The sequence below is a fragment of the Myxine glutinosa genome, chromosome 3, assembly GCF_964187855.1.
Source record: "Myxine glutinosa chromosome 3, kmMyxGlut1.1, whole genome shotgun sequence".
Lineage (NCBI taxonomy): Eukaryota > Metazoa > Chordata > Myxini > Myxiniformes > Myxinidae > Myxine > Myxine glutinosa.
Genome location: NC_136263.1, coordinates 88427973 through 88449104, shown reverse-complemented (window position 1 = coordinate 88449104; position 21132 = coordinate 88427973). Strand labels below are relative to the sequence as shown.

The window sequence follows — 21132 nt, the reverse complement described above, 5'->3', positions numbered from 1 at the left end:
GCATGTGGAAAAAGTAAGTACACCCCAACATTTATCACTACTTCAAATACCTAAAATTAGAATCAGGTGCACCAGCTTAGGTGCAAATGATTAGAACATCGTTGGAGAAGATCTTGGAGGAACCTGTCTTATTTAAACCTCAGACATTTAGTTTGGTTTGCTCTTTGTTGTTGAAGTGTGCGGCATCACCATGCCTAGATCAAAAGAGCTCTCTGAGGCCTTCAGAAAGAAGGTTATAGATGCCTACAAGTCTGGGAAGGGATTTAAAAAGATCTCCAAACAATTTGAAATCAATCATTCGACTGTCCGGAAGATCACCCACAAGTGGAGAAGATTCCAAACAACTGCCAACTTGTTCAGGCCAGGCTGCCCCAACAAGTTCAGCCCGAGAGCAGACCGCAAGATGCTGAAAGAAGTCTCTAAGAACCCGAGAATGTCATCACAGGACCTGCAGGTAGCTCTTGCCACTGTTGATGTCAAAGTGCATGAGTCTACCATTAGAAAGAGGCTGCACAAATTTGATCTACATGGGAGGTGTGCCAGGAGGAAACCTTTGCTGTCCAGAAAGAACATCAGGGCAAGACAAAAGTTTGCCAATAAACACCGAGGCAAAGACCAGCACTTCTGGAACAATGTGCTCTGGACAGATGAGTCAAAGGTAGAGCTATTTGGCCACAGTACCAGAAGACATGTTTGGCGAAAACGAAAGACAGCATTTGACCACAAGAACCTGATACCAACTGTAAAGCATGGTGGTGGAAATATTATGGTTTGGGGCAGCTTTGCTGCATCAGGGCCTGGGCAGCTCACCATCATAGAATCCACGATGAATTCTTCCTTGTACCAGAGGGTGCTGCTTGAGGATAATGTGAGGCCATCTGTCGGAAAGTTGAAGTTCAACCGAAGGTGGACCTTGCAACATGACAATGACCCTAAACATACCAGTAAATCCACCAAGGAATGGCTGAAAAGAAAGAAATGGAGGGTTCTGGAATGTCCAAGTCAAAGCCCGGATCTAAATCCCATCGAGATGTTGTGGGGGGATTTGAAACGAGCTGTGCATGGAAGAAACCCCTCAAACATCACACAGATGAAATAATTCTGCATGGAGGAGTGGGCAAAAATTTCTCCCAGTCGATGTCAAAGACTGGTACACAGTTATAAGAAACGCCTACTTGAGGTTGTTTCTGCCAAAGGCGGCAATACCACCTATTAGAGCCAAGGGTGTACTTACTTTTTCCACATACGAAATTTGCATTCATGTTTATTTAAATTATACAATGGACTACAAAATGTAAATGTTTCATGATATTTGTTATATTATATCACCTTTATCTATCAATATTGTTGAAATGAAGATCAAATAGCTGTATGTTGAAATATGTTGAAAAAGTCAAAACACTTACATGGGGTGTACTTACTTTTTCACGTGACTGTATATTGTCCTGCATATCGGATTCTAAATGGTTTATAGTTGTGTTTTGTACGGGTGCAGCAAAGTCTCAGAGCCTTTTGTGCGAACACTGCATGAATTTCCGAAGGATGTTGCCAGTAATAACACTTGGAAGAGGTTTGTCCGACAAACTGGAGCATGATGGAAAGGTCCTACCAAGTTGACGAGGCTTTGCAGTGAACATTTTGAACCAGAGTGCTATGTAAACTTTTTGGCTTGGAGTATAGGACACGCTGCCAGACCAGATTTGAAGCCTTTGCAAATCCCATCCAAATATCCAGAGGGTACCTGCAGGACACCTGCTTCGCCAGCCACCACGTCGAAAAATATAACGCCGTCTACGTCGATGATGATGATGTCGTCCCACTCAGGCCACTGGCGCTGACACTGAATTTGCGATGCCTACCGTCTTGCCCCAGGCCCAGACTTCATGTTCCACGCCGACTTTGAAGAGACCTCGAACTGCTGTCGCTAAACAAGAGTTGATGAGGGTAAGAAATCTCTTTTTATTACTACTTAGGCCTCGGCCTTGTGGATAATAATAGTTCGCTTCAATTGACAATTCATCATGCAGGTTCGCTGTTTTCCAGAATTTTCGCTCTTATTTCCACAATTTTTATCAGAATTTGCTGAAATTTGGCTGAAATGCTTATTATCTTGTCACAACTTCTGTGAAATTTTCAAAAATATTAGTTTAGAAATAAAACAAAAGTTTACTTTTTGCAGTTATTTTTCATTGCAAAACAATGGGGTCCCCTTGAGTAGCTCTGTACTTATTCATTTGAGGCTGAAAGTTTCTGAAACTTTTACATTTCAATTTTTTAAAGTCAACTGATTGAGAAAAAAATACGAGCCAAAATTGCAATCCTGTGCAAATAATGGATACAACAATAATTATTCAATGTAATTGTATGCCGCCCCCCACACGCCCTCCCCCCACTCCAATATAAAAAGGTAGGGCCACTGCTTAATTACATCATGTTCGAGCACAATGTGACCCTAGTGACATCACTGCAACAGAGTCTACGTCACCTCGCGCATGATTCAACAAGCGTTACGCCTAGGTCCCCTGTCGGTGAAGTGATGTGAGTAGACAAAGTGGAAGACGCAAGGCGGCCATCTTGGATTTTGACGTGGCAACCCAATTTTTGTCCCGCGTCGCTCAGCGGAGCGAAAGGGGGACTATGGCTTTCCCCCTCCGTCCGTGTGTCCGTCCGTCCGTGTCTGTGCGTGCGTGTCTGTGCGTGCGTGGGGGCGTAAGCGAAGGACCGACCGCATTCGAATTTGGTGTGTGGGTGCAACCCACGTCAAAATCCAAGATGGCCGCCGCCATGTATGTCTGATGCCATGTATGTCTGAACCTTGTAACCTGCATATCTTGAAAAATAAGCGAAGTACCAACTTCTAATCTGGTGTGTGGGTGTATCTCGGCATAAGAAAGAACGCTATTGAAAATTGGGTCGCCACGTCAAAATCCAAGATGGCCGCCGCCATGTATGTCTGAAACTTGTGAGCGAAATATCTTGAAAAATAAGCGAAGTACCAACTTCTAATCTGGTGTGTGGGAGTATCTAGGCACAAGCAAGAACGCTGTTTAAAATTGGGTCACCACGTCAAAATCCAAGATGGCCACCGCCATGTATGTCTGATGCCATGTATGTCTGAACCTTGTAACCTGCATATCTTGAAAAATAAGCGAAGTACCAACTTCTAATCTGGTGTGTGGGTGTATCTAGGCACAAGGAAGAACGCTATTGACAATTGGGTCGCCACGTCAAAATCCAAAATGGCCGCCGCCATGCATGTCTGAACCTTGTGAGATGAATATCTTGAATAATAAGCGAAGTACCAACTTCTAATCTGGTGTGTGGGTGTATCTCGGCATAAGGACGAACGATATTGAAAATTGGGTCGCCACGTCAAAATCCAAGATGGCCGCCACCATATATATGTCTGAAACTTGTGAGCGAAATATCTCGAACAATAAGCGAAGTACCAACGTCTAATCTGGTGTGTGGGTGTATCTATTGGGTCGCCACGTCAAAATCCAAGATGGCCACCGCGATGTATGTCCGAACCTTGTGAGATGAATATCTTGAAAAATAAGCGAAGTACCAACTTCTAATTTGGTGTGTGGGTGTGTCTCGCCAAAAGGAAGAACGCTATTGAAAATTGGGTCGCCACGTCAAAATCCAACATGGCCACCACCATATATATGTCTGAACCTTGTCAGCGGTTCAATCTTGAAAAATAAGCGAAGTACCGACTTTTAATCTGGTGTGTGGGTGTATCTAGGCATAAGGAAGAAAGCTATTGAAAATTGGGTCGCCATGTCAAAATCCAAGATGGCCACCGCCATGTATGTCCGAACCTTGTGAGATGAATATCTTGAAAAATAAGCGAACTACCAACTTATAATTTGGTGTGTGGGTGTATCTCACCAAAAGGAAGAACGCTATTGAAAATTGGGTCGCCACGTCAAAATCCAAGATGGCCACCACGATATATATGTCTGAACCTTGTGAGCGAAATATCTCGAAAAATAAGCGAAGTACCAACTTCTAATCTGGTGTGTGGGTGTATCGAGGCACACGGAAGAACGATGTTTAAAATTGGGTCGCCACGTCAAAATCCAAGATGGCCGCCGCCATGTATGTCTGAATCTTGTGAGAAGAATATCTTGAAAGATAAGCGAAGTACCAACTTCTAATTTGGTGTGTGGGTGTATCTCGACATAAGGAAGACCGCCATTGTAAAGTGGGTTGCCACGTCAAAATCCAGGACGGCCGCCACCATATATATGTCTGAACCTTGTGAGCGAAATATCTTGAAAAATAAGCGAAGTACCTTCTGGTGTGTGGGTGTATCTAGGCATAAGGAAGAACGCTATTGAAAATTGGGTCGCCACGTCAAAATCCAAGATGGCTGCCGCCATGTATGTCTGAATCTTGTGAGAAGAATATCTTGAAAGATAAGCGAAGTACCAACTTCTAATTTGGTGTGTGGGTGTATCTCGGCATAAAGAAGACCGCTATTGTAAAGTGGGTCGCCACGTCAAAATCCAGGACGGCCGCCACCATATATATATATATATATATGTCTGAACATTGTGAGCGAAATATCTTGAAAAATAAGCGAAGTACCTTCTGGTGTGTGGGTGTATCTAGGCATAAGGAAGAACGCAATTGAAAATTGGGTCGCCACGTCAAAATCCAAGATGGCCGCCTCCATGTATGTCTGACCCTTGTGATCGAAACATCATATCATAGCATGTTTTCTGCGTGTTCCACTTTGTCAACTCACATCACTTCCCCGACGGGGGACCGAGGCGTAACGCTTGTCAATATTGTTCTCCCTTAAGCCTGGTGTTGGGCTAGCGGCTAGGGTGCCAGCTTAGGATCCTAGGATCCTGGGTTCGAATCCCGGTCGATCGCTGAATTAACGCCAGCGGGGTTGACTCAGCCTGTCATCCTTCCGAGGTCGGCTAATTGAGTACCAGTTCACTGGTAATTCCCTGTTTGTCGTAAAAGGCGACAAAAAGGGTTGGCGGCAGGAAGGGCATCCGGCCGTAAAACATTGCTTCAAAAAGAGGACCAACAAAAGCAACAACAACCACGGTGCCCGAAAAAGGCCAACCCCCGCTTTGCGGGGAAAAATTGCCTCTAAAAAGGTGGTTTTTATGCGTAGATACATCCACACACCAGACTAGAAGTTGGTACTTCGCTTATTTTTCAAGATATTCCGCTCACAAGGTTGACATACATGGCGGTGGCCATCTTGGATTTTGAAGTGGCGACCCAATTTTCAATAGCGTTCTTCCTTATGCGTAGATGCACCCACGCACCAGATTAGAAGTTAGTAGTTCGTTTATTTTTCAAGATATTTCGCTCACAAGGTTCAGACATATATATGGTGGTGGCCATCTTGAATTTTGTGGTGGTGACCCAATTTTCAATAGCGTTCTTCCTTATGCCTTGATACACCCACACACCAGATTATAACTTGGTACTTCGCTTATTTTTCAAGATATTCCGCTCACAAGGTTCAGACATACATGGCGGCGGCCTTCTTTGATTTTGACGTGGGCTGCACCCACACACCAAATTAGAATTCGGTCCTTCGCTTACACACGCACGCACGCACGGACGGACGGGAAAACCAGAGTCCCCCTTTCGCTCCGCGGTGCGACGGGGGACAATAAAGTGCACCTTTAAGTGCCCTAAAGGGCCATAACATTTGGCTGGGCACTCTGTTAGTACTTGGAGTGCAGTCCTAGAAACAAAATATAATGTATAATAGGTAGGCAATATATTTTGCTGGTTTACACCAATATTTGCATGTAAATTGTAAACAACGTTTCATGATTGAAGAGCCCCTTTAAAGTATGTACGCAACCATAAATTTAGAGATTATGAACCCCCCTTTCATTCAAGACAAGCGTTATGCCTAGGTCCCCCGTCGGTGAAGTGATGCGAGTTGACAAAGTGGAAGACGCAAGGCGGCCATCTTGGATTTTGACGTGGCGACCCAATTTTCAATAGCGTTCTCCCTTATGCGTAGATACACCCACACACCAGATTAGACGTTAGTAGTTCGTTTATTTTTCAAGATATTCCGCTCACAAGGTTCAGACATACATGGCGGTGGCCATCTTGGATTTTGACGTGGCGACCCAATTTTCAATGGCGTTCTTCCTTATGCGTAGATACACCCACACACCAGATCAGACGTTAGTAGTTCGTTTATTTTTCAAAATATTCTGCTCACAAGGTTCAGACATACATGGCGGTGGCCATCTTGGATTTTGACGTGGCCACCCAATTTTCAATAGCGTTCTTCCTTATGCCTAGATGCACTCACACACCAGATTAGAAGTTGGTACTTCGCTTATTTTTCAAGATATTCCGCTCACAAGGTTCAGACATACATGGCGGCGGCCATCTTGGATTTTGACGTCGGTTGCACCCACACACCAAATTCGAATGCGGTCCTTTGCTTACGCACGCACGCATGCCCGTACGCACGTACGCACGCACGCACGCATGGACGGACACACGGACAGAGGGGAAAACCATAGTCCCCCTTTCGCTCCGCGGTGCGAAGGGGGACAAAAAACAATGGTATTATAATCATAAACACAGGCTCGAATGCGAGTGTACTGTCACTGTGTGTCCCCAAAGACACTTGCAATGCATAGGCCGAGGCCTACACTAAATCGTAAATGACGTTTGTGTCATGTATAAAATGTGGGCTGGGTCTGGAGTCTGGGTCTGGAGTCTGGAGTCTGGCTGGGACCCAAAAAAATTTTTTGGGGTCTGGAGTCTTCCTTTAAGAAATGTGTAATCCCCGGAAAATGATCACTTAGATCCGTGAAGGGAGAAAATTCTTGTAATTCAACTTCATAGGTTTGCAAAGAAAAGCTTTGGTTTCACCATCTTTAGGCATTGCCCATCTTGGAGACAGTCGACAGGAGTGTGACAACATTATGCTGTGCCTGGCAGCAGTCAATCACAACAGTATTGGACTTTCCTTGTTTCTGTGAATGTAAAAACAATTCTGCTATTTTGCAAACAACAAGAAAGCAGAATTTAAAGTAATTTTGTGTGTAAGCATTAAAAAAAAAAAAATTCAAAGAACAATCAATTGCTGCCAGGAGGTTCACTGGGGAAGTTTTAAGAGTTATTATGGGATATTAGAGGACTTTTTTAGGGATGGCTTCACTGAAACAGAATAAAATGCAGTTCTGTGGACTGCTATAGTTACATGATCAAAGGTGTTCTACGGGCAAGACATAAAAAATAATTACTTGCGTGAGGAAGGAATGTTAGTGATACACCTGTGGTATGAAGTGTGCTGCAAGGCCTACAGGCTTAACTAGCTCCTGACTGGCCGAACAGTTCAACAAAGTTGTCTAATTTAACCATAAGTTGATTTTATACTTTGAAAATTCTGATTATGTCCAAGTTTGCCGTGCACATGCCCAAGCGCGTTTATCCACAACAATACCTACTGTAATCTACATCATTGATGTTCGTCATTAAAAATAAATGTCACACGCAGGCTGCGCATGAAAACAGGGTTATAAATTTTGCATACAAATGCTTCATTATAAAAATAGGAGCAATGCCCCTGGGCTCACCTGGTAGAACCAGGGAACCACTGGTAGACGTGGATGATCCGCAAAATATGTAAATTAGGCAATGGTTTGAACAACGTCGTGAAAGCACCATGCAGAGATGATTCCTACCAAGTTGCATCTAAATCAAGTGAATACTTTTTGGAGAAGTCAAAATTAGTGATCCCGGAACGGTAATGGACTTTGACCTTTAAACTTACCTATTTAATACGCAATTTTTGGTAGGATTTGCAAGGCATCAGGAAGGCTTCATGCTCAGAAATTCTACAAATTTTGGTGAAATGTGGACGATTAGTGAACTTAATCATAATATAGAACAGAAGTTCAATAATGGGTTCTTAGGCCGGACAAACCTTAGCCAGATTGGTAGATTTTCCAACTCCATTGACTCCACAGAATGTTATGACGAATGGTCGGCGTTGCTTCTGCGCTTCCATGACATCACGGAGAATGTCCACTCGACGCTTTGGCTGCAGGATCTGTACGAGGGAGTCCTGGAGTGCTTGCTTTACAGTCGATGAAACAGCTGGAGGTGCAAGCAGCAACATAAAGTCAGCAGAAAAGCTGGAAAAATCGACAATAAAGCTTCCTACAAAACTCAACAAAGCAATGGAATGAGTACTGCAGTACTCATCAGCTCTGATTTGCAGGCATTTAAAAGTTAATTTAAGATCTCAGTAGCGAGCATTGCATGGTCAAAATGTGAAGAAAAAAAAAACCAGGTGGTTAGACAAGGACAATCAATTAATTGAGAACAAGTTGTTGTTGTTTTTTGGGGGGGATGAGGGGGGAGGGTTGGAGAGAGGTGAACAACCAGTAAATAATAGCAGTCAAACATCAGCCTTACTGTTGAAGGTTCCAAGGACTTTTCCCTCCAGCTTCACAGCCACAGAATCACACAGCTGGGAAGAAATTTCAGCTGCAACATTTTTGGCTGCAAGTATGGAAGAACACGAACAAATAAAACCATTCATTTTTCACCTCACCACAATATGTGCATATTAAAAAAAAAAATGATGCTGCTGCAAAATCTCAAAAATGCCTTCAAACTATGATCAACAGAACCACAAAAACAAAAACAAAGATTAAAGAATGATTGCTATCATGTATTAAATGTTGAGATGAAAAACGCAGAAATGTAATAAATCCATATCCACAAAAGAATAATTGGACATTCTAATTAATTAACTGAAAAGTGTGCAATCATTCAACTTATGAAACATTTAAATGCCAAGGGTTTTTAACATTTAAACATTTCCTAAAAACAAGAAAGCCATTAATTGTGCTCAAAGTTCATAAGGGATATCATACAGATAGCACAACTAAGAGGATGGATTAATATTGAGCTCAGCAATGTGATCTGCAAAGATGATGTTGCATTTCATGAGACAACTGCGCTGATGAAAATCATCAGCTCTCAAGAATACACTGTGAATATTAGAACGGTACTCGGTAGAGAGCATATACCTCCGCCTGGTGAACAGTTTACGTTTTGTATCCCACTGATAGGCCGGATCTGGATTCATACCTGAAGCAAAATCTAATCAGCTTGTTCTTGTCACCTAACCAACTCATCCCCCTAGTTTATTCATAACTCGTCCATAACTTTTATGAATATCAAGTGATATATTGCTTTTCACCCGATCTCCCAATGGTGAAGAATCACTAAAAATTAAATAATAATCGTATCTGAATCCATATTCAGATCTTCACCAAAAGCGAATCGATTCTTCCTTGTCCCACACCCAACTGGTCCACCAAGTTTCGTTCAAACCCGTCCACAACGTTTTGAGATATCCTGCTATATATCATTTTTTGCCATATCACTTAGTGGTGAAGAATCACTTAAAAGATTATACTACCTGGATCCAGATCCGGATCTTCACCAAAATATCATCATGTCGTCCATGTCGCATATGGTACCTCTCTGCCAAATTTCGTCCGACTCGGTTCACAACTTTTTGAAATATCTTGTTCACAAACAAACGGACACACGGACAGAGACAAACCGGCAGGGGTGGAAACATAACCTCCAACCGCCTTTGGTGACGGAGGTAAAAATGACTTTCCAGGGTGAATCATTTACTTCTTCATCAATGCTAGAATAAGACATCTTGTAGCACCCCACTTAGCAGTTGCTAGAATGGTATGTATAGAGGAGAAGTGTCACCCTAAACCCTGTGTCTGTCATCTTCTACCTTTAACTCTCTGTATTGAATGTCCATTAATAATTTGCATGTGTGCCAAATGGTGTGGGATTGAGATCCCACGTGTGCTACATCCTTCTGAAGAGGGGTAGTTGGCATGTGACTTCAGGCCTGAGAGTATTTGAGCGATTGTAGAAGCAGAGTGGAGGCAGTATGGCCAGAATGGGAAACTGCAGTGCAAGAGGCTTGGAGAACACAGCCATTAATTAATTAACCAACACACTGCGTGGTTTTTACAGCATGTGCAAGTGGCGCTGCCCCTCACACTTAAGCATTCTGGCAGTTTATCTCCTGTGATGTTGGGTTATCTGCTAGGGAAACCAGCTACAATATCTCAAGTTCTCCAGGTTAAAGAATGAGTAACAAGAATGGAAGTTCAATTTTTAACCTGCTAAAAATATTAATTTAGATAAAGTTAAATGGATTTTAACAGGAGGATAAAGTTGACCGAGTCAACAATCTGCCATCCTTGGCAATCTGCAACAGTTACTGCCGGCACCTTGGTCAAATCTCAAATTCCTGCCACCTTCGGTCAAATGTAGACCAGACAGCTGGTTAGTGAATGAATGGCATGGACCATATAAACAGAGATCTCAGTTCTTCCTCAAACTACTCGTCATTTCTTGATGCAAGGTGAATCTGAGGTCTTGTATTTTGAAGTATATACAATTACTGAAATAGAAATTCCATCAATAATTGGTATTGAGGAGAGGTGAAAATGATTCCAGCTCAAGATAGGTGAGAATATGTCTGTGTTCACAACCTAACAGTCTACTTGGATAAAAACAAATCTGTCAACATTATCAAAATCTCCTTCAATCTTCCCCCATAGCTTATGGTAGTTAGTGAACCTGCTGCCCTTTGTCATTCAGCTCCTCCACAAGCTCAGAACATTAATTGTAAATAAAACAGAAGATATTTTAGCCTCTGAAAAGAGTTTCTTTTCATGGATCACCAAGTAACAGTTCCAACAAGAAAAAGAGCAATCGGTGATTGCAAACCCTCGCCAGAATATATTTTCAGTGGTTTTTAAGGCTTTTGTGTTAAAACAAATATGGCGGCGAACCACGTGACCGATGACGTCATTATTTTTTTCTCCACCAATTTATGCCTACATGATGCTCAAGCAATTTCATCTTGATGGGATGACGTTTTCTACTTGTCGAATTAAAAAAAAAAAAATTCGACAAGTACAAAACTTCATCCCATCAAGATGAAATTGCTTGAAACACCATAAGTTTTGTACTTGTCGAATTATGAAATCATAATGCAGGCACCTATGACATAATCATTAACATATTTTATTCCCCATTGATTAATCAAAAAACAAAAAATACCGTTTTTGACAAAGGACTTGCTCACTATTGTGCCGAAATTTCAGCTTCCTTGCTCAAAGGATGGCTGACATATCGCACGGACAACCAAGAAAGCAAGAAAAACAAACAAACAAACAAGTACAGCTACAAAACAAGTACAAAACAAGGGACGAGTACAATCGTCCCTCTATACAAGGGGAAAGGTGACCCTCTGGAGTGTGGCTCGTACCGAGCAATAAAGTTATTGGAGCATGGAATGAAGGTATTGGAAAGGGTGTTGGAGAGGAGGATAAGGAAGAAAGTGAAGATCGACGAAATGCAGTTTGGATTTATGCCAGGAAGAGGAACGACAGATGCGCTTTTCATTGTGAGGCAGTTGCAGGAGAAGTACATGGAGAAGAGGAAGAAGTTGTTTTTTGGGTTTGTTGATCTGGAGAAAGCATTCGATAGGGTTCCACGCAAAGTATTGACATGGGCATTGAGGAAGTTAGGAGTGGAGGAATGGTTGATCAGAGTAGTGATGGCAATTTCCAAAAGAGCGCGCACAGCTGTAAGGACGAAGGATGGGAACAGTGGTGAGTTTGAGGTGAAGGTGGGAGTGCATCAGGGGTCGGTACTAAGTCCACTACTATTTGTAGCTGTGATGGAGGTGCTGGCTCAGAACGTAAAGGAGGGTTTACCGTGGGAGTTGTTGTATGCAGATGATCTGGTGTTGATTGCGGAAAGTATGGATGGACTGAAGGAAAAGATGAACAAGTGGAAGGAATGTATGGAGACAAAAGGTCTGAAGGTGAATATCGGAAAGACGAAGGTGATGGCAAGTGGTAAAGCATGTGGTGAGGTGGAAAGAACTGGGAAGTGGCCGTGTGCTGTGTGCAGGAAGGGTGTCGGAGTGAACTCCATTCAATGTACAATGTGCGCTGAGTGGGTTCATCAAAAATGTAGTGGTCTGAGAGGGTCATTTACCAGTGTGGCAGCTACATTCAAATGTAAGGTGTGCACAGAGGGAGCTGCAGATGGAGGAAATGTTGAGTTGGATCTTGGAGACGGCATGAAGCTGGAAGGTGTGAAAACATTTTGCTACCTCGGAGACATGCTGAATGGAGAAGGTGGATCAGACTCGGCAACGGTTGCTCGAGTGAGATGTGCATGGAAGAAGTTTCGGGAACTGAGTGGCGTGCTGATGAGGAGGAGAGTGTCGCTGAAGCTGAAGGGAAAGGTGTATGCTGCATGTGTGAGAAGTGTTATGATTTATGGGAGCGAGACATGGGTAATGAACGTAGAGCAGCAACGAAGGCTGGAAAGGGTGGAAATGCGAATGGTTCGATGGATGTGCGGAGTATCGTTGAGAGAGAGGAAGACAAATGATGAATTGCGAAAGATGATGGGAATATTGCCTGTGATTGATGCTGTGAAGAGGAACAGGTTGAGATGGTTTGGTCATGTGTTGAGGAAGGATGAAAGTGACTGGTTGAGAAGAGTGATGGAAATTAATGTGGAAGGAAGTAGAGGACGGGGAAGACCGAGAAAGACTTGGCTAAAGATGGTGGAAGAAGAAATGCGGGCAAGGGGGTTAACAAGGAGAGATGCAGAAAATAGGGCAAAATGGAGAAGATCGTCATGGGGACCGCAAGGCTAACCCCCGCTCTAGCAGGGAAAATGGCCTTAAAATGCATGTTGTATTCCCCATGGAGAGTTCTTTACAATGAGCCATGTCTCAATTTTGTGTATTCAGCACTTTCGGAGATATAGAGTAGTAAAGATTTTCGGTTTTTCCATGATGGCGGCCGAACCACGTGAGCTGTGACGTCATAATTATCCTAAAAAAATATATACAGGTGGAGTTGCACCTATGGTGAAAATTTCCTGTCAATCGACCCAACGGTTGCAGAGAAAATCATATTTATTCTGTGCGGACAAACAAACAAACAGACAGACAAACTAGAAATCGGTCAGAGACCGAGGACTTGCCGGAATGTACTTTTTTTCAGGGGTGTGGGTTAGAAGGGAATCGGATAATGTTTGACAGAGTTATTAGTAAAAAAAACAATTTTTGACCTTGAGTTTGACCTTTCAAGGTCACCCAAGGTCAAAGGTCATGGTGCCAAATGAAATGTCGAATGTGACTTCCTATATGTCAGTGACAGTAAGTGTATGCATATCTCTTGTACTTTTAGAGTTATAGTGGTTTGAAATATATTTTAAATGAAAACTCAACCACCCTGATTTCATGTTTTGGGTGACCTTGAGCTTGACCTTGGGCCGAGAGAGTTAAAAATTGGGCACAGTCTATTCCAGGGCAAGGCAAATGTGTGTAAAGTATGGCGATGCTATGTGCAACGATGTAGACGTAGTACTGCGCACAAACAGACAGCCAGACCAACCAACCAACATACTTGCCGGAATCTATTCCGGCAAGTAACAAACAAGCTGACACAAATGCAATACCCTCTCCTCTGGCGAGGGTGATAATCCTTCGCAGATTAAAAAAAAAAAGAAATAATAATAATAATAAATAAATATATATATATATATATATATATATATATATATATATATAGTTGCGGTTTTAGAACCCACACTTTCTTGTAAATATCCCATCATTAAAAGGTTAAAGGTTGCACCCCTAGTTAGGCCACAAGCAACACGTAGGCTACCATAGGACTTCAGTTATTTCATTAGTATGTGTATTAGATAAGGCCGTGTTTCCAATAGTTAAAAATCTGCGTTGTGTCAATCAAATAAGAAGTAGGCCCATTCCGTTCATTTTGACAGCCTCGCTCTCAAGCGACGCCATTACGCGCCCTCCAGTCTGCCATATGGCTCTCCCAATTTGTTACGTGCCTTTGTTAGCAGCGTTCGCTGCCTTGAGCTGGAGCTCGCTCAAACGCCGCCAGAAGCCACGCGGTGAGGCCCGGAAAAAGGGGGCGGAACGCCAAGAAGAAGGTGTGGCCACGTCATCCAGCCGTCAAAGGCGGGGCCAGTAAGCCTTAACCAGCCAACCAGGGCTGAAGTGACATCACCGACAGGCGTGGCTTTGGGGTTCGCAGAGTGATCGCTTGGTGAGTTATAAAAGCGAACGCAAAGCCCTTTTACAGGACTGCGCGTAGGACTGTCGTGATGGCAAGGACCGACCTATGAGATATACGGCGCGCTTGATGATAACTTACTTACTGATGGGAGAGAGCGCATTTGACTTACTGGGAGAACGCGCGTTGCATTGAAAGGACTCGTGCAGTGGCGCTGATGAAAGAAGGACCTTATCAAAGGAGTACATTGGAGAGGGGCGTTTGGCGGCTTTGAATAGTGTGCACATATTACGTACGCAGCGTACCAGCTTCCCCCCGCTATATAATTGTCCGGTCGCGTTCAACTACACGCGGAGCTGCCTGCCGGGTTTCGCCCGCTGGACTGGAGCCTGGACACCATCGCCGGACCCTCTACCTGTTCCATCAACCATCTACAATCCCCGTGTGAGTGTGTATGTGTGTCCTGGGTATTAAGAATAAGACTGTTTTAAGGCTGCCCTGTGTAACTGCTTCTTACTCTTCCTATCCTGTACATTCTTTTATTTCCTCTTCTTTCTGTACATGTGTAATAAATTGCCCTGTTCTTTCTTGGTTTCTTCTTATCCGATCGCATCCGTCTTTTCTCTCATTGGGTAAACGTGGCACGATCGCAACCGCTCAGAATCGGGTGCAGTCATTTGTTAATAGCTCGGATCGGGGATTAGTATCCGCTCGGCATTTTCCATCATATCCGTGGTTCGAGCGGGAGTTATTCCCTCGTTTCCGGCCCGGTTTTGAATCAAGTGGTGGTGAGGTATTTTGAATTATGTGGTGGTGAGGTATTTTGAATTATGTGGTGGTGAGGTGTTTTTAAATGACGTGGTGGTGAGGTGTTTTTAAAATCACATGGTGGTGAGGTGTTTTGAATTACGTGGTGGTGAGGTGTTTTGAATTACGTGGTGGTGAGGTGTTTTGAATTACGTGGTGGTGAGGTGTTTTGAATTACGTGGTGGTCAGGTATTTATAATTACGTGGTGGTGAGGTGTTTTTAATTATGTGATGGTGAGGTGTTTTGAATTAGTTGGTGATGAGGTGTTTTGAATTACGTGGTGGTGAGGTGTTTTGAATTACGTGGTCAGGTATTTATAATTACGTGGTGGTGAGGTGTTTTTAATTATGTGATGGTGAGGTGTTTTGAATTAGTTGGTGATGAGGTGTTTTGAATTACGTGGTGGTGAGGTGTTTTGAATTACTTCGTGGTGAGGTGTTTTTAAATGATGTGGTGGTGAGTCGTTTTTAATTTTGTGGCTGTGAGGTGTTTTTATTATGTGTTTTATGGCTGTGAGGTGTTTTAAATTACTTGGTGGTGAGGTGTTTTAAATTATGTGTGGTGAGGTGTAATCGTCACAAATTTCCAATCTGAACCTACCCCTCCCCTATGTATGTGCTGAGGGGTTCTTTCTTGAAAAAAAAAAACATTCAACCTAAATCTTCAGCCTAAATTGCCTATAATAGTCAGGTTCACTATGTCAATAAATTATATTTCGTTCAAAATCATGGTAGATTAGCAAACCTATACATTTTTGGAAAGGTTATAGCATAAAGAAACTAAAAATCAATGTTTACATTTGGAGAGATACCTGTATGGCGGCCATTTTGGATTTTCAAAATGGCCACTGTAAAATACATATTTTGTTCTATTTCTGCCTCTAATTACCCTAAAAACTTTTAAAAATAGACTAAACCTATATTTTCAGGGACAAGGAATCCAATGAAAGTATCAAATTAGTGCTATGGGGAATGGTAAGACACGAATCAAAGGTTTTGAATTGCAAAATACTGTCTTTATATTCGCGATAAGTTGCATAATCAAATACATGTTATCATTTTATACAGGCAGTTAATAACATCAAAATGTGTCACAATAATTCATATCACCAAACATACACAGGCAGTCAGCAAAATCATACATACACATGCAGTCAGTATAACTTCACATCTACACAGGCAGTCAATGACAAAATATACACAGGCAGTCAATGGCATCAAACATACACGATTACAGAATATGCCATTTAGAGTTCGTCATCACTGTCCTGTGTGTCGTATCCGACAATATAGTCCGCATCGTTTTCACGGTCCGTTCCACACAAGCAAAGGTCGGTCAAATTGATTGGCAAATCGAATTGGTCGATCGAATCGAATCGAATCGATCAAATGGTCGCTCGAAGCGATTGGTCGAATGGTCGAATTGGTCGAATGGAATTGGTCGATTGGTCGAATCGAATTGGTCGGAATTGGCAAATGTAAACATTGATTTTCAGATTTTCCATGTAATAACGTTTCCAAAAATGTATAGGTTTGCTAATCTACCATGATTTTGAACGAAAAAACATAGTGAACCTGACTGTAAAAATGTAATATCACAAACACAACAAATACATTTGTGCAAAATAATTGTTTGTGTTATGATTGGTGTAAATCATGACAACACAGCAACTCAGGTACAGTCATTATCCTCAGCTAAAATAAGCCCGTTCCTTTAACGACTCGTGGTGAGGGGAGCGTGGTGAGGCGATCGCAGCAAGCCGAGCCAAGCTAGTATATACATATATATACATACAAACATACACACTACATGGCCAAAAGTATGCGGACACCCCTTATTAATTAGTGGATTCGTCCGTTTCAGCTACACCCATTGCTGACAGGTATATATAATGAAGCACACAGCCATGCAATCTCCATAGACAAACATTGGCAGTAGAATGGGCCGTCCTGAAGAGCTCAGTGACTTTCAACATGGCATCGTCATAGGATGCCACCTTTCCAACAAGTCAGTTCGTCAAATTTCTGCCCTGCTCGAGCTGCCCCGGTCAACTGTAAGTGCTGTTATTGTGACATGGAAACGTCGAGGAGCAACAACAGCTCAGCCGCGAAGTGGTAGGCCACATAAGCTCACAGAACGGGACCGCTGAGTGCTGAAGCGCGTAAAATTCGTCTGTCCTCGGTTACAACACTCACTACCGAGTTCCAAACTGCCTCTGGAAGCAACGTCAGCAAAACAACTGTTCGTCGGGAGCTTCATGAAATGGGTTTCCTTGGCCGACCAGCCGCACACAAGCCTAAGATCACCATGCGCAATGCCAAGCGTCGGCTGGATTGGTGTAAAGCTCGCCGCTAATGATGACTCTGGAGCAGTGGAAACGCGTTCCCTGGAGTGATGAGTCACGCTTCACCGTCTGGGAGTCCGACGGACGAATCTGGGTTCGGTGGATGCCAGGAGAACGCTACCTGTCCGAATGCATAGTGCCAACTGTAAAGTTTGGTGGAGGAGAAATAATGGTCTGGGGGTGTTTTTATGGTTCGGGCTAAACCCCTTAGTTCCAGTGAAGGGAAATCTTAATGCTACATCATACAATGACATTCCAGACAATTATTTGCTTCCAATTTAGTGGCAACAGTTTGGGGGAGGAGTATGAAAATAATTAAGAGGAAAATAAGGAGGAAAGAAGAGTATGAAAAGAATTAAGAGCAAAAGAATAAAGAGGGAAAGGAATGAGGTGAGAAGAGGAAAAAAAAGAACGAGGAGGGAGGAGTAGGAAAAATAATGAGAAGGGAGGAGGAGAAAAAAGAATAAGGAGGGAAGAGAGGGAGTAGGAGGGAAGAGGGAGTAGAAGGGAAGAGAGGTAGTAGAAGGGAAGAGAGGTAGTAGAAGGGAAGAGAGGTAGTAGAAGGGAAGAGAGGTAGTAGAAGGGAAGAGAGGTAGTAGAAGGGAAGAGAGGTAGTAGAAGGGAAGAGAGGGAGTAGTAGGAGGGACGAAAGGGTGCAGGAGTAGGAGTGAAGAGGGGGAGTAGGAGTATGAGAGAAGAACGAGGTGGAGGTGAAAGAATAAAGAGGACAAAGAGGGGGATGAGAAGAAGAAGAAGGAGAGGATGGGAAAGAGGGGGAGCTGGAGGAGGAGGAGCAGGAATAGGAGGGGGAGGATGAGCAGGAATAGGAGGGTGAGGAGGAGTAGGAGGAGGAGGAAACACTACTGGCAAGAGAGGCCAATTCAGAAGAAGTCAGGGTGTGAGATATTTGTGGATAAGAGAAAAGGGAAATTAATATATATATTTTTTTCATGTCATTCGGAAGGTTTTAATCAAATAACCAAATTAATGCTTTGAAGTAATATTGTTATGTCGGTTGGGTAAGCATATCTAGATCTAGGTAGATCTGTATTGGTATCATGCTCCGTCTGTCGAGTTAGAACAATCTCGATGTAATAAGTCCTGTTAGTCCGGTTTGTCGGATCAAGTGTGTACTTGTGATACGAGTATACGAGGATGATCCAGTGATAAATAGTTCTAGGGAATAAGGATAAGACTCCCCTGTGTGTCAGACCTGGTGATCATCCCTTTGTCCCTTATGGCAACACATCACATACACTAGTTAGCCCCATTAGTGCACACATTAATGAATCCCCCACCGCCATAAGGGCTGAACAGAAAGACAAGCAGAAAGCAGCCGCGTACAACGGCACCATGGCAAGCAGACATCGTGCAAGGCAGGCAATAGCCACGCCCACTTCGCGAGTGACTGGTCAAGAGGGTTTTGATGGGAAGATCGCACCATGGGGTAAGAAGCTGGCCACTGATTGGTGGAAGGAAGCGGCAGACTGATTGGCCACAGACGGATCGCATGACATGAAGGGCAGAAAGAGCTCGGTCAATGAGAGGACACCAACGCGGTGAGAAGATTTGAGAAGTCGAGGGGCACCGCGCTGGTTGGGGGAGAGGAGGGCTGACGTCACGTGACGGTGAGTAAAACCTCTCGCTTGCCGGCATTTTCCGCTCTTCCGTTGGCCTCTTGCTCTGGACTGTCACTTCGTGCTGGACCTGTTCTTGCCTTTGGACATTGGAAGGACGTTGGTGCGCCAACGATTCTCTTACCCAGATTCACGCACGAACCTCGCGAACAATCGCGCGGGGACACGAGGCTTGGCGTGCGGCGGCGCCCGTGGGCCTGGTGGAGCGCAAAAGGGGGCGGAACGAGGCCTACTTCCCGCTGACCGGAGCCGCGGTCGGACGACTGCGCTCGGAGCCGGACCATCCTTGACGACCGCAGACTACTGAGACAGATAAGCACAAACGCGCACACAACGGTTCCTTTCGATTATCCTTCCATTTGTCTTGTATGTGAAGTGAGGTGTGCAGGATCCCGATTTAGGAACATTATTTACTTACCGTCGCGTCCATCGTTCTCGGGTTCCGTAAAATAAATCGTTTCTTGTTGTACATAATTCCATGTTCGTGTGAATTTAATCACTTCGCAGGTGAAGACATCGTCGGGGCCGTAAAGGTAAGCCGCGGCATTTCCCCCCAAACCCCCCTTCTCGTGTATCGATCCGCCATTGAATTGGAAACGCCTCCAAGTAAGCTCGAGTCCATCCGCGATCCCCCGGTCTTAACCGAGGGGCAATCGCACAACAATATAAAGGAGAAGGATAAATAATAACGAAGGAGGTAATAACAAACAAAATGAGATGGCAATTTAAATGTGCATTTGTTTTTTTTTTGCTTCGAGCAGTTTTGAGAATAAGAGGTACAAATAAGAGGACACCCAGGATAAAATTAAGAGTGCATGATACACCTGAGGTCTAGACGGTAGGTAGATGAGCTTCAGGCATCGACAGACACAAATTTGACACAACAGAGACAAGTATATGCACAAGCTGAAAAAGCTGAATGCCTCAACTCTGTGTTTGCCTCTAAATCTTGTGTCCCAAACCCATCCCTCTCTGTACCCACCGTACCCAGTCGTACCCAGCTGCTCCTGGACTCTGTGTCCTTTCCTCCTGACAAGGTGGAAAAGTTTCTGGCAACCCTCGACTCTGATTCTGCAACTGGTCCTGACGGCATCAGCCCACGGGTCCTAAAATCATGTTCTTCTGCACTTTCACTCCCTCTTTCTGTTCTCTTCACCCTCTCTTTTGCTCAAGGTCATCTGCCATCTGCTTGGAAATCAGCCAACATCACCGCTTTGCACAAAAAAGGTGCAAAAACAGATCCCAGCAACTACAGACCAATCAGCCTTCTCCCAATTATCAGCAAAGTCATGGAATCCATCATTGCTTCAGATATTAAATCTTTCCTCTTCTCCAATGGCTTGATCTCTGATCATCAATTTGGTTTCAGACCTGGTCACTCTACTCTGGACATGCTGCTTCTGCTTTCTCAACAATGGATGGAGGTCCTCAACGCCAAACAGGAAATTAGAGCTGTCTCCCTTGACATTTCACGTGCCTTCGATACGGTCTGGCACCCTGCTCTGCTCTCCAAACTCTCCTCCTTTGGTATCCATGGAAATCTCCACGCATGGCTGGCGGACTTCCTCTCTGGTCGTAGTCAACGTGTGGCCCTGAATGGGTTTCTCTCATCTCCTCTTCCTGTTCAGGCTGGAGTTCCCCAAGGTAGTGTTCTGGGCCCTGTGCTTTTTCTGGTCTTCATCAATGATCTCTCTGACTCTCTTGAAAATCCTCTCTATCTCTTTGCTGACGACTCTACTCTCTGTCGCTCCATTCCTCATCCCTCAGATCGGCAGTCTGCAGCCTCCTCACTCTCTGCAGACCTGGACAAAATCACAGACTGGTCAAACAAGTGGAACATGTCTTTCAATCCTGACAAATCTCACACTCTTACAATGTCTCTCCGAAAGGACCGACTGGACAACCCTCCCATCTACTTTCTCAACAATCCTCTCCAAGAAGTTCTGTCGCTCAAGCTTTTGGGTCTCACTATCTGCCATGATCTTTCTTGGGAAAACCACATTTCCAAGCTGGCCTCCAAAGCCAGTCGCCGACTGGGCATCCTCCGTCGTGCGAAGTCCTTCCTTGGCACACCTGAGCTCCTCACCACATACAAGGCTTTCATCCGCAGCTCAATGGAATACTGTTCCCCCCTCTGGGCTGGTGCTCCTGCCTCACACCTTGCTCGGCTTCACGCTGTTGAGGCCAAAGCTTTCAGAATCA

General features: G+C 43.9%; 1 protein-coding gene across 2 annotated transcripts in view; it reads right to left on the bottom strand.

Annotated features, from left to right (window-relative positions):
- The window catches only part of SRPRA (SRP receptor subunit alpha), a 69596-nt gene that overhangs the window by 11929 nt on the left and 36535 nt on the right, over nt 1–21132 (bottom strand). For both annotated transcript variants that reach the window (XM_068110535.2, XM_068110536.2), the window contains 2 exons: nt 8437–8523; nt 7943–8115 (listed from right to left, as the gene is read on the bottom strand). In XM_068110535.2, the coding sequence (XP_067966636.1) occupies nt 7943–8115; nt 8437–8523 (260 nt within the window). The remainder of the gene's footprint in view (nt 1–7942; nt 8116–8436; nt 8524–21132) is intronic.